At 46.9% G+C, this 17278-nt stretch overlaps 2 protein-coding genes across 23 annotated transcripts in view; both read right to left on the bottom strand.

Moving 5' to 3' along the window:
* Positions 1-925: 925 nt before the first annotated feature.
* Positions 926-8092, bottom strand: LOC126867582 (protein borderless). Of its 2 annotated transcripts, none has more exons than XM_050622233.1 (12): positions 7415-8092; positions 7038-7174; positions 5085-5313; positions 4021-4157; positions 3807-3951; positions 3179-3453; positions 2754-2888; positions 2432-2694; positions 2184-2359; positions 2064-2108; positions 1810-1989; positions 926-1731 (listed from the first exon to the last, which is right to left on the bottom strand). In XM_050622233.1, exons 1-12 carry the CDS (start codon positions 7467-7469, stop codon positions 1508-1510), a joined length of 2001 nt encoding a protein of 666 aa, XP_050478190.1. In that variant the 5' UTR covers positions 7470-8092; the 3' UTR covers positions 926-1507. The 2 variants fall into 2 exon arrangements, with proteins under 2 accessions (XP_050478190.1, XP_050478189.1); XM_050622232.1 differs by having other exon boundaries at positions 4021-4187; positions 7415-8089.
* Positions 8093-10584: 2492 nt separating this feature from the next.
* LOC126867574 (protein turtle-like) overlaps positions 10585-17278 on the bottom strand; it is a 159630-nt gene continuing 152936 nt past the window's right edge. For 17 of the 21 annotated variants that reach the window (XM_050622193.1, XM_050622192.1, XM_050622200.1 and 14 more), the window contains one exon: positions 10585-17168. In XM_050622193.1, the coding sequence (XP_050478150.1) occupies positions 15974-17168 (1195 nt within the window). In that variant the 3' untranslated portion in view covers positions 10585-15973. The remainder of the gene's footprint in view (positions 17169-17278) is intronic. The other 4 variants (XM_050622212.1, XR_007690354.1, XM_050622214.1 and 1 more) reach the window with 4 other exon arrangements.

The following is a 17278-nucleotide window of genomic DNA, read 5'->3' as shown; positions in this document are numbered from 1 at the left end:
GCGTCGAAATCGATCACAGTGTACCTGTTTTAGCGATCAAATAAAATTGGATATCTATTAGATGGTCTGTCGTCGTTCATTACGATAAGCGATTATGGATCGTTATCAAATGAGTGGACGTAATGACACGTATTGATCTTTCGGGATTAGCGATCTCGAGTGTATTCACGTGTGTCTACAACTTTTACAGATAGAAACTTTTAATTTTACTTTCGACTTCCAATCTCAAGCGCTAGACTTGTTTGGAGTAGATAAGTATAGGAATTTTTCAACTGTTCAAATTCACCCGATATCTCGAGAACTACAGAGTAAAAAGAGGCGGGCAAAAGTGTTCTTTTTGGATACATAATTCATAGGGATAAGAACGGTCGAGGTTCCCAGAGACTTGTGTTTGTACATCCGTTCTCGAATAATCTCTACGGTTCCATTTCGTGACGGGTTAAAACGACTTTTAAAACTTCCTTTTTCGAGATCATCATCCGTATACCGTTACGCAACGAAATCTTATCTAAGGATTATTTGTATCGTAACGGAACTTCAATTTGTAGTAGATATTTTATCAAGTCATTCGGATTAGACGTAATGCAGATCGCAATCAGATAATCTCGACACTTTTTCACCAATACAGTCGCATTTACACGGAATCTAACCAGAGTATCACGACATTAGGGTTCCAGTATCGTTTCTCACTGAAACACTATCTTCCACTGGATCATCGACTATCGTTCAGCTGCTTACGAAACCCGCCAAGGTCCTGCAGTCGCAAGAACAACCTCCGCATTTCGTGTCCCTGACCGTGTGAAGACAAAAATATGCAGTTAGCGTAAGCCGATTGTCAGCCATGTCCAAACAATTTCGAACAGTGCTTGTCCTGTATCATGGATTATACAAACGGTGTGATAGTCGCGAAGGAATATGTCAGAGGCATGGTGCATAGTAATCGACACAATTTATTTACAATACAAAAACGTTTCGGATGTATACATACGTAAATATAGTCCTAGCCGAATCATTTAACCTGGTAGACTGGGACACGTTGGATGCTTTTGACGGGTTAAGAACCCATACGTTCCTCGAGGCCTGGTGGCCAAATAACGGCCAAATGCCGTATCTAATCCTTAATAAACGTGCACTTATCTAATAAAGCTTTTAAACGATACATAATGTAACACGATGCAATGCAAGAACACTCGTAGTAGTAACTTATACGTAAACGCAGTAAATCAAACCGTCCCACATACGAAACTCTTCAACATCGAATGATTGCCGCCTCGATCTTACACCTCCCATACATCTACGCGATCGATAATATATTACATAGAAACGATTACAATTTCGCGAGTCGACGAGCGATTCACTTGGAAAAACGAAATTCATCGTACTGTATCAACTATCGATATCGCTACGTTAGGGAAGTTCGTTTCTGCGCCCGCGCGTTGACTTTCGATTCTCTGCCGAAAGCTTTCCACTTGAAACGCGCTTAAGGTCATTCCACAATGGGCATCCCTTACTTCTCGTTCGATGACTGACAGAAACGTTTCTTTGCCCACCATATGGCAGCCAGGGCTGCTGCCAAAAATCCGATGCCCGCCACTATTCCCATGGAAATCGCCCTGTTCCTACGGTATGCTGGAACTTCGAGACTGACGCGCTCGCTTGTGGCCACGTCGTCCGACATCGACATTGCGGCCACCTCGAACGTATAATAGCTCTCCTCTTCTAAGGTTTTAACTGCAACGATTGTCCGAAATATTAAATATAACGCGACAAATTGAAAGTGCTATTTAACAAACGAAGGTCAACAATTACCTAGGTAGTAAGTGTCGGTCGTTTCTGCTCTTCCGTACAGTTGCTCGGACGGGCCTCGGAACCACCTAACAGCGTATAGTCTCACTTGCTCTTTCCCGTAGGCAGGGGGTTCCCAGGTGACTAAATAACCCTGTACGGTGGCCTGTACTCTGACGTTGATCGGCGGACCCATTCGGTCGTCTTTTAAATAAAGAATGTTTCGATAAGATCGCAAAGTGTAGAAAGGTAAAAAGCGTAGACTTAAGTATGCCTACCTGGTGGACTACGATATTCCGATGCCGAGTTCTCGTCTATCGAACCTGAAATTTATTTGCCCGATATCAATCTGTACGTCTCGCGTACAATAGTATCGCATTGTATGGAATGGTACGTACTTGGCTGTGTGAAAATACGCAACGTTTTACTAAACATCCCGTCTCCGTGTTTGTCCTGGCTAAGCACCATGAATTCATACTCGCGTCCGGGATTTAGATTGTTGACGGTGGCCTCGGTGATTTTCCTAGACACGATCTTCATCGTTCTCCATTCCGTGGTATCTGTTGGTCTATACCTGTTAGCGAGAATAAGTAGTTGTGTAACGTTGTAAACGATATCACATCGATACTTTGAAAGTTTTACTTACCAAACTGAATACTCCATCTTGGGCCTCACGTATCCTGGCACCCAAGTCAGCGTGACCGCGTTATTGCTGCTGTTGGCACTTAGATTGTACGGTGCTCTCGGAGGAACGTTCAATACCATCAATTCCGTGTCCGCAACAACGGTTGCAGCTTCGTTGCTAGCCGCGCATTGATACAGTCCTCTATCCTGTTCTTGAATCCTATCGATCGTCAAATTGCCACCGATCACGATGGTTCTGTTTCCCGGTGGTACTGGCGAACCATCCTGTTGCAGAAATCGAGATTAGTTGAGAAGGAAAATGAAAGGTCATCGATGAAACGTACCTTGTACCAAACGATCGACGGTCGATGTGATTGATCTCCATCCCTAGCGTCGCAGGGTATCTCCAAACTCTCTCCCAATTTCCTTATGTACAAGTGTTGTGGGGTCACTGTAAACACCGGCGGCCTTTGCACCACCTATCAAACGACATTTCCGAATTAGGAGCGAGAATTATCAAGGGCGAGCCGTTTGAGCCGGCAATTGTGTCCCTCTAAAAGTTGACAATTGGAAAATAAAGGAACGATTAACACTGGTCTGCCAACGATCAATGGTCTCAATGATGACATTGCCTTGTTCTCTTTTCTTCTATGCCACTTTCGGGGTCAACGATTTTCAGACCGGCTTCGTGAAAAGCTTTGCGTTTCATTCAATTGCAATTATGTTACAATTGTACATATGTAACGAAAAAAGAAAGGGAAATACTCGCCACGGTGATCGAGGGGCTCGGCCCGTCGGTGCCCAGTTCGTTGTACGGTGTACAAGTGTAACTTCCGGAATGAGTTTCGTCCACTTTGCTGAAGTACAGAGAACCGTTTCTCCTGTAGAAGACGCCTTGAACGTTGTAAGGATCGAAAAGAAATCCATCCTTCTCCCAACGCAGGTTCGTTAGGTGTGGATTTGCCCTAAAATGACAGTCCAGGAGGGCTGGTTTTCCATACGGGAGATAGACTTCCCGGGGAGCGTATATAACCTTCGCCTTGTCTGAAACGTCAAACGATACTTCGTTAACGAAGCACAGGTCAGAGTCACGGGTCCCATAATAAAGCAGGGAATGTCGAACAAAATTCTGGTGCGAGCCACGCTCGTTACACTTTCGCCCGCAGAGATCTTGATTACCGCGCAGTTATCGTCGGTTGTTCTCGTCGGTAATTCCCATTATTCCGCTCATGTTATTATTTCATTTCCTGGGCGAAAGTGTGCGATCATGGCCTCGTGCGGTATTCCACCCTCTGATATCGCTACGTGTGCAATTGCAGGCGCATTTGTGTCGCTCGATTCTATAGATCTCGAGGTCTAATTCGTTGGCACAGAAGGGATCGTCTGAGAATACTTGCATTGTACGTTGAGGAAGGCCGAGGCGCTCTGCTGGTCTCCAGTTTCACCGGTCACCATGCAGGTGTACTCCCCAAGGTCACCCATGGCAGGCGCGTTGATGGTCAGCGTTCCATTCTCGGCGATGGACGCTCTCCTTCTAAGATCCTGTTATAAATCGGTCGAAAATCAACTGCGGACACCCTGTGTTACACCACGATCGACAAAAAATGTTACCTCGATTGCTGTAATTTCCACGCCCTCGCGGAACCAGTTTACGACCGACTTCTCTCCTTTGGCGACGCAATCGAAACTAACGGACTCACCCTCCATTACCGTCTTGTTGACAGGCGGGACCGCCAGCAAAGTCTCGCCTGGAACAGACGTCGGAAACGGCGACGCACCTGGGTTGAACGATTTAACGAGTCTGCCCAGTTTCAGGTTAGTAAGCATCAGCGGGATTACATCGTTTCGTTTGGTTTTAGTCTGCCAGCAATAGGCGGGATTAATCCTTCGAATCGGTTAATTCGCTTTAATCGCAGTGATTGCAACGTGTTAATCGATCTAGTGCACATTCGTAATGGTTAATCGGCGCGCTTGCCATCGTGAATCGTGTGCACAATAACGTAAGTGTTATTTCGATTCGGTGCGTGACAGAGGCATTATGTTCTTTCAGTGGCGAACCGCGGAAACGCTTTCTCGCTACGCTACCGTTTTCCGTTCCTTTATTTTCTGTTTCTTTCTCTGTTTTTTTTTTTTCTAGGAAAGGGCGTGCCACTGCGTGCAAAACCACGTATCCGCGTATGGTCTATCGAGGGCCACTTAATTTCGCGATTGGTTCTACTGCGATCAACTGCGCTGCGAATGCGCACGATGACTCAATTCCTTATTAACGTTCAACAGAACTCTAGCGGTAAAAAGCAGAATTCCGTCTGAGTTAACGAGTGAATCATCTTGCGCTACGAAGCGGGATGAGTTGAAACGAAACTTCGTATATTCCGTCTCCCGATACTTGGACTGAAATAATTTTTTTGGAATCCGAACGAGGCTTAAAAAACTAGAATGACGTATGAAAAGTGAAATTAGGTGTAAACGTTTACTTCCTCGTTGCCGGAAATCCAGGACGGTTTCACGGTCACGAGCCTCTGCTTCGTCCAGCGCGGCATTAGCGTTGGTTGTCCAGCGTGACCCAATTTAGTGCTCAGGGTTAGTCAGTCGGCGTTTAACTGCGTTAATTCCCTTCACCACTTGGTGTTATCGAATTAGCCGATTAACGGATGCAAGAAAGTGCGCGACCTTACCATCTATAGCGAGGTGGAACCACGTTCCATTGTTCCTGGAGTTAGGCGTTCTGTTCGGGAAGATCACCCGACACTCGTACCATCCTTGATCGCTCTCACGAATATTCGTGAGATTAATGCTGCCCTGTCCATATCCGCGGTTCACGGCATCTTCTAAAAGATGAACGCGACCCTCGTAGCCCAGTCCCACAGACGGATATCCGTTGTACCATGAAAAGATCGTTCGACCCTGGAACGATCACAGATTGCTCGGTATTAAAATTCTCTTCCGGTATCAGAGGATGATTCGTGTCGACGATGCGTCCCTAACAGCTTCCTCCTCCATCGTCATGTACGCGGCCAATAGTCACGGTTCTCCGTACGATTGTTCATCGTCGGTGTGAACAATTTCTCTTCCTGCGTGTAATCGCTAACGGACGAAACGTAACAACGCTGCAGACGTGACTTAAACCTAATCTATCGATCTATTTTGACTTCCGACGTGCGATTACGTTTGCGAGGCCAGCCAGTAGACAATCAATTTCATAACCGTGGCTCGATCGCGTTAACGTTAGAAGGACTGGAAAAGAAGTGCAACACGAGACGACGGAAGTCGCGTTACGAAGTCAGAGATTTACGTGATCCTTGAAAGAAGAAACGGTCGGCGGCTCGTAAAAATGAAAAACGCTGGAACTTAGGGAACGCTGGCGGTCAAAACGAGGCTGGTGAAAAGGCCGCTAATCGTCCCTAATCGTCTGACAATGCGTTAGCAGTGACCCACTGGTTGGACCCCTCGTGTCGCGGACTCGCCGTGACTAAATATAATGCAACCTTACGTCCCGTACTCCAATTACTACGTTCGACAGACAGAGAGGGACCGAACACCTGTTTTGCATACGCATCGACGCAGGGACCAATCAGGTTAAGTTCCACTTGATTTCATGCGGTAGCCATGTGCGACGCTCAATCTGTTTCCGGCGTGCGGCTGCACGCGTTTCCAATGGAACATCCGCGAAAGAACGACGCCTCTTCGCCGTTAACAGGAAATCAACACGATCAATCGATGTTGCTTTAAGGATTTCGTTTAGCTCGCTTCGTTCGTATTTTACATTAGGTAACAGTCAACCGACACGATTTCTCGTGAAGTTTTGGAAATTTCCTATTTAGATCTATGACGACGAGAGTTAACGAAAAGATCGGACATGTATAAACAGAAAAACAAACGCCTATGACTCTGGCATTCTTGCTACAGAATAGAAGTTAAGAAAGTTTGTCGATCGAGAGGATTTACACACGATGGAAAGATTGCAACACAAAATTGTGCAACTGCAACCGCATTAACATCGTATCCGCGGAATATTGCGCGATGCCTCGAAATCGAGACTCGGAGTCACGAAAAACTATATCGGGCTTCCCACACAGATCGAATACATTTCTTGAAGAAACCGAATCACCTACTCGACCTCGAGCCAACACTTTTCTACGTGGTTGAACGTAAGCGCAGACTGTTCTCTGGTAGACGTAATCTCGATTGGACGGATTAATCGATGTAGATCTCGTTTTTTCTACTTTGCATCGAGTTAGAATAACCGGATCAGGCCTCAGTGACGAAGCATAAATTAACCTCCATGTTTCTATTATTTTGATTAAATTACACGAAGACCAGGAGTCATTATAACGGGAGTATAAGTTATCTCCTTGAGATGAGCTATCAATTTCCTTGAAGGATCAAGAACGATACCGAGCGATACCGGTATCGATGCGTTTGGACGAGTCCAAGTTTCATCTTCCCCTGGTAACCACAAACCACGTAACCAATAAACAAGTCGAGATTTTCGCATCTTGAGAGGAATAATATTGTTTATCGAAGTTGAGCAATATCGTTTCTGTCCTTGTTGTTCGTATCTCATACGGCGAGATGAAACCTACTAGATGAAATCGACGATACTTTGAAATCAATGTTGTCGCACTTACGTCACGATTCCATTGAAGAATGTAGGGAATCGGAGTCTCGTGTGGAAAGTCCAAATCGCAATTAAACACCTCGTACTCTCCAACTCCTGCGTTCAGATAATTCGGCTCGTTCTCTTCCTCCAGTATCAAGCCGAATGCTGAAAATAATAGAGACGCGAATCAGCAAATGATAAGCGAGTGAACAGTCGACGCGGTTGGCGAGAACATCGCGTGATAAATAACAATATAGGATCGAGTCAATTTTCGCAAATTGGTTAATTTTCTGGTGTATTACGCGCGACCGTCAAGCGAGTCCCAATTAAATCGACGCAAAGTTCGATATCAACGAGCCTCGAATGTTGAGAAGAAAAAGATTCCCGTTGGGACGTGCGACTCACCTTGGTAGCAGAGGAAGATGGCCAGCAGCTGGTGAATGCCAATCGCCCTGGACATTTTCTTCGGTTATCCAAGATCGCTGTTACGATGAATTCTCACCGTTTTCGTAGCTGCCTTCCGGCGATAGTACGCGGACGCAATGTCAGAAGCAAGTTACACCTCGCGCCCGACGATGACGTCGTTCGAAACACGGCAGCAAAATACATCTGTCATCACTGACACTCATTAAACATCGACCACCACCTGCGACGGTTAAATGACACGCGACACTTTCGCGATCGAACTTCTGGCTCGATCAACGTCAGCACATCCACCGCCTCCCTTCTACTTCTCTCTTCCTACTCTTTGCCTTGTCCTTGAGATGTTCAGCACTGTGTTTTTCTACCAAACATCCGTACTTCTCGATCCGTCGATCGAGTCACTCGAAATCGAGCCTCTAGCGTTTTTATCCCGACGCGTTCTCCGTACGATCTGGTTGCAGCGGTTTTAATGTTGACGTCTTTTATTGAAAGCCACGAGATCGAGTGGTACCGAGAGATCGATGCGGCCTGCCGAGCTGATCCACCGTGGAACGTTCGCTCACCGAATGCTTCGGTGGTTGTGGTGATAACCAAGTAATCGCTCCGCCTCGCTCAATCCAAGCGGATACGACGCCGAACAGAAGCGGTAACGAGCTGTGCAATTGGGAAGGGGTAATGCTACTAGCGTCCAGAGAAGGGAGATCCGCAGGGTACCAGACGATTCTACGTTCGCGGTTTCTAGTTGTACGGGCTTCTCTAGCGCCGCGCCGTTCCTATTAACCGGCACACCCACCACGCGAACGGGGGGCGCGCCAGAAAAATGATTAATCCGTTCCGTGGGAGAAGCCGAGAGTCAGGTGCAATCGGTGGATGATTTTATGGGAACAAGGGATGGCCTCGTATCATCGTCTCTCATCTACGCACATTATCTATCTATCGTTTGTTATCTAGGATCCTTCAAATTTTGCACCCAGTTAATTCTCTCTTATCGTACTCTGTAGTCTGTACTCGCGAAGTACGCCCTGTTCTTTCATCGCCTGGCGGGAGAGTTTGTCCATTCAGTCTGGCACGAATCCCGTTCTTTCAGTGCCACACTTTCTTATCTGAAGCTGGATCGAGTGTAGTTAAGAGGCCCAAACGGAGATTAAAGGTTCGTCAAACCTGATCTTGCATAGATATGAACGACCATTTATAGAGACATCCGATTCAGCCTGCGAATGGTTCTAAATTTAGGAACGCTTTGACGTTTCGTAGGAACGTAGTTGCGTTAAGAGAACGTAAGTAGCAGAAGGTTAGCGCGATAGGTGTAGCTGGTTGTCGCAGAGATCTCTTTTATTTATCCGCCTACACAGCGTAATTACGTCTCGCGGTGCTCTCGTAACGAAGACGCCGACTTCCGGCAACGGATATTTACTATTGCGTCACGTTCGTCGAGTTCACGGGTCCGTTTTTCGGCGTAAAATTCACCATCTCCGACAGTAATTCTCTCGCTCGATTAAAGCCATTGGCTTGGTAATCGGTGCGTCTCTGGTTTCCACCGATTATGGGACCTTTGTCTTTGCTTTATCGTTTTCCGCTGCGGACTAGATTTACCGATTAAATTCGCTACAAGGGCGGATCGAGCGATATTTTCGCAAAGAGAGACGACGCGATCGAAGGAATGGGAAAGCAAAGAAAGCTAATAATTGAAACGAGGATGTTCCTGTGAGAGATGGGTCGAATCGAATCTCGATCGAGTCATTGCAGCGATACGACGACGACAACGACGACGAAGCTGCACACCGGTACAGCCGCGCGCCATTTGCGTGGGTGACCTCAGATTACGTCACATCCGTCCCTTGCCGCATTAGTAGACTGCCCACAGCCTTGTCACGCTGTTGAGATAATGGATCCATTCGCATGGATCACGATCCAGGATTGGACGTGCCCGGGACACTGGAAATAAATGCGTCCATAATGATACGGACCGAATTATTTCATCGACGAGCCATAGAAGGGAGCAACTTGTTCCTGGTCCACCTGCCATGCGACCAATGAATCTTCGGAAATCGAAAATGGGAGTTGCACATCGACCGTCTCGCGTTTAGGTCAGTTCGCAGCTAAACCGTCTCCGCCGCAGCTGTCTCACGGCATAATCATGCGGTATTTAATTCTTTTTCTTCGAATAGACCATCGAAAAGCCTCGTGAACGCATTTAGCCGATGTAGACGCGTCGAGTTGGAATGTTAGCGCGACGAAGCGCTCCAGTTTTTCGCCCGCTACGTTATCGAGGGAAATCATGGAAATTACAGTAATTCCCGGTAATCAGTACCGTAGACGCGTTGCGCAAATGTTCCTTCTGCGCGCGTTTAATGGCCGGTCATACGCGCGGTCTTCATAAATTACAGACAAAGACCGAGATTTCGCGTTTCTTCGCTCAGCCTACAAAAATACGTACCTACAGCATTCTCGGTTGAACGATTGGACGTTGCCCTCGTTACGCCGAATTGGCAATGATCTTATTGCCTTGGCCAGTGGTTCCGTTTCATCAGTTTCCTGGAAATCCCCCGATCGTCCAAGAAAACGGAGCGACGCGGTAATTCGGTCGACGACGATTCAATTGCGTTTTGAGACGAGCGATGGCGATCGTTCGACGTGATCGATTTGACGGACCTCTCGAAGTATTTCGCGACGACACGCGGCCGCCGCGATGGTCGTTGCGCTTTTTTAGCAATGAAAGTATCACGAGAGGCAGATTTCTAAAATAACGTTTGTATTTATTAAATTTGAACGTTATAAACTATGGTATATTGCATATATTATATTATATACGATACTAACGTAATATATTATATTAATACACGATAATATAATATATTATACACTATCGATATAGGTATAGTATTCCGTTTTAAAAAGCCGGGCAACGTGTTAGTACGTGTGTGACGGGATGGGAGCTAGTATCCCCGTTCCGTTTCGGTTCCTACAAACGTATCAATAAATCGAACTTTACTCGATAGACCTCGTGCAGACGAGTGCATCGTATAGTTTCTATATGCATTTATTTGTGTACGCGTTTAGAGTTGCAATCGGATCGGTGCGCTCATACGTATCGCGCATACTTCTAGAAGGGATTGGAGTGAACGTAGAGATATCCCACAACACAGACTCTCTTCTTTTTTCCTTTCAAATGTCGCTTTATTTTTCACTTTTATTTGATAATAAATTGTCTACAATTTGTCCTAGGTTAGTACGTCTTGGAGTTTTCGTGGGGGGAGGTTCGCGAGAAAGCATAGGTCAATCAATAAAACGGTGGAAAATGGAGGTGAAAGCGAGCACTCGCGAAGGTGACTAACGAAAACGCGCCTCTCGTTCGTTTCTATTCGTTCTCATTTCTCTCCTTTTCTTTTATTTACTTCTTTCATTTTGTTGCTCGGTTGGAAGTCGCGCGTGCAACAAGAAAACGGACGATATATATAAGCGAACGTAGCGAAGACAGACGATACAGAAGAACGTTACGATAAGAAGATTATATTCGATGCACGCGCGCGGATGCATATCCGGCGATTGAAGAACGCTGCCACGAACGGAAATCAAAGGGTGACTTTTTGTAAAACGAAAAAAAAAAAAAAACAACGGGTATGGTTGAACGAACGGTTGGACGTTGCCCTAGAAATCGTCGGTGTGCTCGATGCCGATAGACTTTGAACACTCGAAAACTCTCGTCGTACCTGGAACTGCGACGATCGTTTATTTTGAAAAACGGATCGCTTGCTACCGGCGCAGCGTCGCTAGGACGCCGTCCCTTCTACGTTCGTCTCTTTCTTTCTCTCTCTTGATCATTAAATTTTGTTCACGATTCGTTGCGGTTTTTATCGATCGAAGGAAAACTCGCGTCGATTATTCGAAAGAATGCGGAATACCGTGATGGAAATGAGAAGATCGTAATACCGGTGAAAAATAGTACCCGAGAGCCATTGTATAATAGTAGCGCGACGCTGACGCTGTAAACTCTAAACGTACGCGATCGTAGAGACCTCGAGTCTCTTTGGCCATTTTGCTAGCCTGCCGTCTACGCGCGCGATTCGACGGCTCGACTTTCCGAAATATTTTACGATTTTACGTTATCGCAACGCAGAGAAACATAGTACGTAGTATGAAAGTAAATACACGCGATCGTTTTGAACGTAGTTGCTAACCGATCGATCCAATCTCGCGCGATCTCTAGCTCGACCGCGACGAATATCTTTCTATTAGCTGTTGCACGTGGTGGATTCGCAAACGTTCTGCTCCGAGGGATGAAAATTTCACTCGCGACTCTGAAAAATATGCTATGCCAGATGGCTTTCAGGTACGTAAAGAGCGAATACCTAAATTAATTTCATTCACATCCGGCGGTAAGTTCATACTCGCTCGAACTCTAAATAAATAACGCGACTAAGATAAATCGCAAACGAAAAGAAAGCCATGACGATGACTCGAGGTAGACGGAGAGCAAGAAATGGAAATACGTAGATATGAGAAGTAGAAAAGTGAAAGGAGATAGGGAAGTAGAAAGATGAATACGATGAAGATGCAGAAGAGGAAGAAGATGAGGACAGCGGTTCTTTTTTTCAGGAACAAAAAGAACAAACGCAAAACGAAGCTATCGATAATGAATGTTGATGACGAACGTTACACGAACGAATTCACGATTCAACCATATTATTCATTTAACACGCGATCGCGCCAAACCATTAATCCTTTCTCCCGTTCTATGTCGTATCCTTTGTCTCGTTCTCTATATACATGCACACGTACATATATATTCCTTGCTAAATCTCAGACTCTTTTAGACGATATTCGTGGCATTGCCACCTATTGTTGCCGCACGATTACACTGAAATTTTAGCGGCGGCACCTCCGTTCGTCGAAGGCACCCCGTCTCGTTCTCTCGTCTTTTCGATTTATCGCGATCGTCGACACTCTGCGCGTATTCTTGAGATCGTTGTATCTAACTATGATATATCTACACGTTACTTATATGTCTATATCGATTGGTTGGTTTTTCTCTTCTTTCGCTCGCCGTATTTTCTCTTTGCTCGACCGTTTAAACAGGCAAAGGGCCACACGGGTAAAGGAAGATCGGTTAAAACGTCGACCCACGGTCCGATCCTCTCCCTGTGCCTAGACATTTGCTCTTTCGGCTTTCTACGCGGTACCGCGTCATCTCGCCGAGTTCGACTCTTCGATCTGCGAAAGGAACAACGGATGATTTAAATCGATCATGGCCGTTCGACGTACAAAAAGATTACCGATTGATTGCTCGGTTCCTTTCGTTCGGCTGAGAGTGCGTCCTCGTTATCGATCACCGGTACCGCGTGCACAGTGCGCCACTCTTTGCTACCAGGGAACCATACGGCTTGATCGGGACACGCCTCTAACATCCGATTTTATTATGATACAACAGCAACGATAGTTCAAAAATCGCGGCGTGGCCCGATCATGCATGCTCCTCGAGCTTCTCCTCGCTGTCGCTTCGATCCCGAGTAATAGTAATTAATTTAACGAATTAATCGTCGCTGCGTTCGTCGTTCTCGTTGATTAATACGCTACACGCTACGTCGTTTACGATGTACAATATCAATTAATTATCAAATTATTAATTCAATCATTAGAATTACTTTAGAATATTGGTACTCTTTAGCGTCACCTCCGTTCTTTCTTTGTTTCCATCTTATACGCTTCTCTTGTTCGTTTATTCCGCACTCTTTCTTTCCTTCTCTTTCTCACGCACGCTCATACACTCAAACAGATACACTCTTCTCTTCTATCCCGCACTCTATCGCATAATGTAGCACTCATCTCACGCCGCACTCATTCAGTTACATCTTAACGGAGATTATACAGAGCGTCCTGCCTCGACAGCGTCCGCGTCGTCGTTTGCACTTGTCGGCTATACGGCTTTTCGTCGAAGTATAGTTGAATCGTGAGTAGAGCCCTTGCTATTATATTTATATAATATAGGTATTTATAACACGCACGTATAAATAAATGTTTTGTACTATAAAAAAAAGTAAAATGCTGAGACGTCGAGGGGAAATCGCGCGGCGCCGCGGCCCGAGAGTATTCGATTGCTCCGCAGTCGCAGCTGTTGCTTTGCTCTGTGTTCGCACGTAGTGTGCAGTTGAACGGAAAGTAATCAAGAAAATTTAACAAGAGAGGAGGTAGAAACCAAAGAAGAGGAAACAGAAGTTAGAAGCGGCTTTCGATTAAATCGAAGTAACACGTTGTAATTATCGTGTAAAGTATCGCGGGTGAATACGTTAACATCTTTCTCATTCGTTTAGGTCGCGTTCTACTCGATCGAAGTTAGCCCGTATTTGCATCCTCGAACACTCTGTGGGCCGTCCACGAGCTTCGTCCTCGACTCGAGATGATTTAATACAATGCGTTTGGTGAGAATTAGGTAGGTCTCGAAGAACGCTTTTCGTGTGTGCACGTGTGCCGCGTGTCTGATATCATTCGTACAGCACTCGCTCGTTCGTCATTCGCTCGTCCTCTCTCTCTTCGTGTACGCGCACGCGTGTGTGTGTGTGTGTGTGTATTTGCACGTGCACGCGTGTATGTGCGAATGTGTCGCCAGTGTGTCTTGTACTGTCGATAAGAGTGTGTACGCGTGTGTAATTCTTTTGTCTCTAACGCACGGATCACGGCATCCAACGGCGATGCTTCCACGCGAGTGCACGATTCGCGATCTCCTTTCGTATGTATATTGGTTTGTCAGTCACAGGAGCTCTTGCCGCGAACGCATTCCCGTTGGAAGGAACGGACAGAGGGGAAATAGTCGCCGGTCCCATTGTCGTCGTTCGCTGGCAGTTCGTGAAGGAATAGCCTTCGCATGGCAAAAGTTCGTGCCGAAAGTCTCGACCCGAGCAAAATGGGCTCGCGACGAGGGTGGGCGAGAGAAAAAGGCGGCGAGCAGTTCTCGATGTTTCGGAATGCGTGCACGCGCGTGTTCGCAAACTCCGTGGCCGTCAAGACCGTGGCTAGATTCAAAGAACGTTACTTATTCTCGTTTACTTTACTTAAGAAAAATTATTGTGCCGATAATATGTTGGGTCGCTAGCGAAACCCTAAACAGGCAGTGCAGTACGAGTGAGTCCTTAAGCAATTTCCAGGCAAGCTTCGGCCTAATATCACTTTTCGAGTCCATTGCTCATCGATATAATTAACTTTTTAATTTATTTTTTTTCTTAGATTCTCGTGTGTGTGTGTGTGTGTGTGTGTGTGTGTGTGTGTGTGTGTGTGTGTGTGTGTGTGTGTGTGTGTGTGTGTGTGTATGTATGTATGTATGTATGTATGTATGTATGTATGTATGTATGTAATACGTGTGTGGTAATTCTTCGATTATCTTACTTGTGTGTTTTCTTATCTTCTTTTTTTAGTTGCATCGCATTCGCTTTCATTTTTTTTGCTTCATTTTTTTTTTGTTTTTCTTTAATTATTACTTACAGTGTACGATTAAAGTTACTCTTACGTGTCGTTTTAAAAGATATACGGAGCACGGTGTAGTTTCTTTGGAGTATCATGCCGTCTCTCGTCTTATCGGTATTTCTCTTCCCCTGAAATCCGATTTCACGTTCCGTGCCAATCGTTTTGCTTAATTCCTCGGGCGGGAACATTTAGTTATCGGTTCGAACGGAATCGGTTCTCTACCGAGTTGTTCTCGGCCTAACGTCCTCCGGCTTCTTCCTCGCACTTCCATTCGCTAAGAAACTCATCCGCCTGATTTTCTCTTTACTCGATAATATTAGTAACGCTAAAAATCGCGGTCGTCCGAATTGGACGTAGGCGTCGTTAGTACACGCGGGATATGACCAATAACGATCGTCGAACTCGAATCGTCCCCGCCTGCTCGAACCGTCTTTCGTCTTCCGTCGCTGGATCCTCTGGAACGTCGTCGATCCTCCTTGTGACATTCCTTGACTGTCGGACGAGAGAAGGGGGTACGAGAACTCGTCTCGTACGTCGCGTTTTTCCTTAAATCAGCAACGATCGGACTCGGACGATGTGTAACTTCTTAACGTACAGTTCTACTACGTTAGTTGTTCGCATTGGTGAAATTTATGTATCCTGAGCTGACGTTTGTAACAGCCTTTTTTTTTGTAGAGATGGTTGCCCAGCTGGTAGAATTGACTTGAAGTTGCCTATTTGAATCGCGTACGATGATCCTCGTTGTGCTTTAACAGTTGGTCTCCGATGATAATCACGGCGACGTCCGCTTGGAATCGCGTTTGCATAACTTTCGTCACAGCAGGGATTTGCTGGGATTCGTCCGCTTCATCGCTCGCCCGCGGCCTTCGAGATTGTTCTTCCGTTCTTTTCTCTTCCGATGTTCTCGAGATGTCTTGATTTGCGAATTTGCTTCGTTCGCAGAGCGTTCTGTCTCTCGTTACGCGTTCTTCTCGTTTCCCATTGACCACGAAAGAGACGAAGAAGCAACGAATCGGAGCAGATATCCGATGATGGAACTATATGGAAATCCAACGAATGCAGCTTAGTTACTAGTGAACAGTGCCGTCAACAGGCGCTTTCGAGATGCGCGCTCTGTCTTCTCCTCGCTTGCCGCTGTCGAAACTGATGGAACTCGGCCTTCATCGCTTGCACTCTAGCCTCGATGTTGTCCCTGCTGTACCTCGGCGTCTGATGATGAATCGTATGCACCTGGTGAATGTGTGGCACGTGAATAGTGTGAATCTGATGCACCGGTGGCCTCTCTTCCCTGGTCGGAGTGGAGGCGGATGTAGGGGTCGGCGTACACGAGACAGGATCGAACTCGTAATGTCCATCGACGCTGCCAGCGTCCACGGCATTTTGGATGTGCGTGTGCTCGACTTTCGCTTGATCCTGAAGCTCCAACCATCGGCCAACCAGGGGTGGCGGCGGTGGTCTGTAAGGCGGTGGTCTCCACTCGGCCACTGTACTACCGCTCCTCGAGCTCTGATTCTGTTGCGAGGTGTTTTTACTGCCGAAGCCCGAGCTGCTAGACCTACTCTCCGGCGATGTCTCCAAGTCTGGGGACGCTGCCAGCTCCGGGGCAGACCTCGCGTGTCTCGCGTGTCGAGGAGGCAGCCTCGCTCTCGATCTACCAGCAGATTGAGGCGGTGAAGAGGTCGCCAACGGTTGAACGGGTACGAACCTCCTAGACTCGGCGTGGATCGCCTTCAAAGAGGGAAGCTCCTGGCTGTATCGCTGGTGCACGCTACGAAGCTGAAGATAATCGGGCGGCGTCGGAAAGGAACGTTCTCCGGACGATGGTTGCCTGACAGAACTGAGATCGCTGAAGTATAAAGGCGTCCAGGGGACTTGCGGCCCGCTCGGTGAACTGGCCAAGAATCTGGGTGACGAGATCGTGCAGATTGCTGGCGCTATTCTAGCTAACGAGTTCACCGTTCCGTGATGATGAATAGACGGCGGTAACCCTCCGATGGAGACGCCGCTACCATCGGACCTGAGGCTGAGTTGACTGGTGCCGACGAGCGGTCGCCGCCAGGACGATTTGAGTCGCTGCTTCGGCAGGAATCCACCGTCGTCGCTGCTCGAAGCGTCCAGGATGCTGTTGTTCGCCGAGCTGAGGACCGAGTCTGCTACCACGAAGCGGCCGTCGGCCGCGCGTGAGATTTTACCCAGCGGTCGGCCGCGGCACGAGTCCGGTGTATCCGGGTTCAGAATCTCCCGCAGGAGATTTAGACCTGGTACTCGGCTTTTTCTAGGTCTACGGGTAGGACAGAACGAGCGTTAGAGAGTTCGCAATGGTGGCCGTTAACTATGGCGACGCGATCAACCCCGTCGAAGGAATTCCGAAGCGCTATGTGCTCATCGAGA

This window comes from Bombus huntii, chromosome 7 (genome assembly GCF_024542735.1).
Source record: "Bombus huntii isolate Logan2020A chromosome 7, iyBomHunt1.1, whole genome shotgun sequence".
NCBI classification, from domain to species: domain Eukaryota; kingdom Metazoa; phylum Arthropoda; class Insecta; order Hymenoptera; family Apidae; genus Bombus; species Bombus huntii.
The sequence above is the reverse complement of the archived record's forward strand: the minus strand, read 5'-3'. Positions and strand labels throughout refer to the sequence as shown.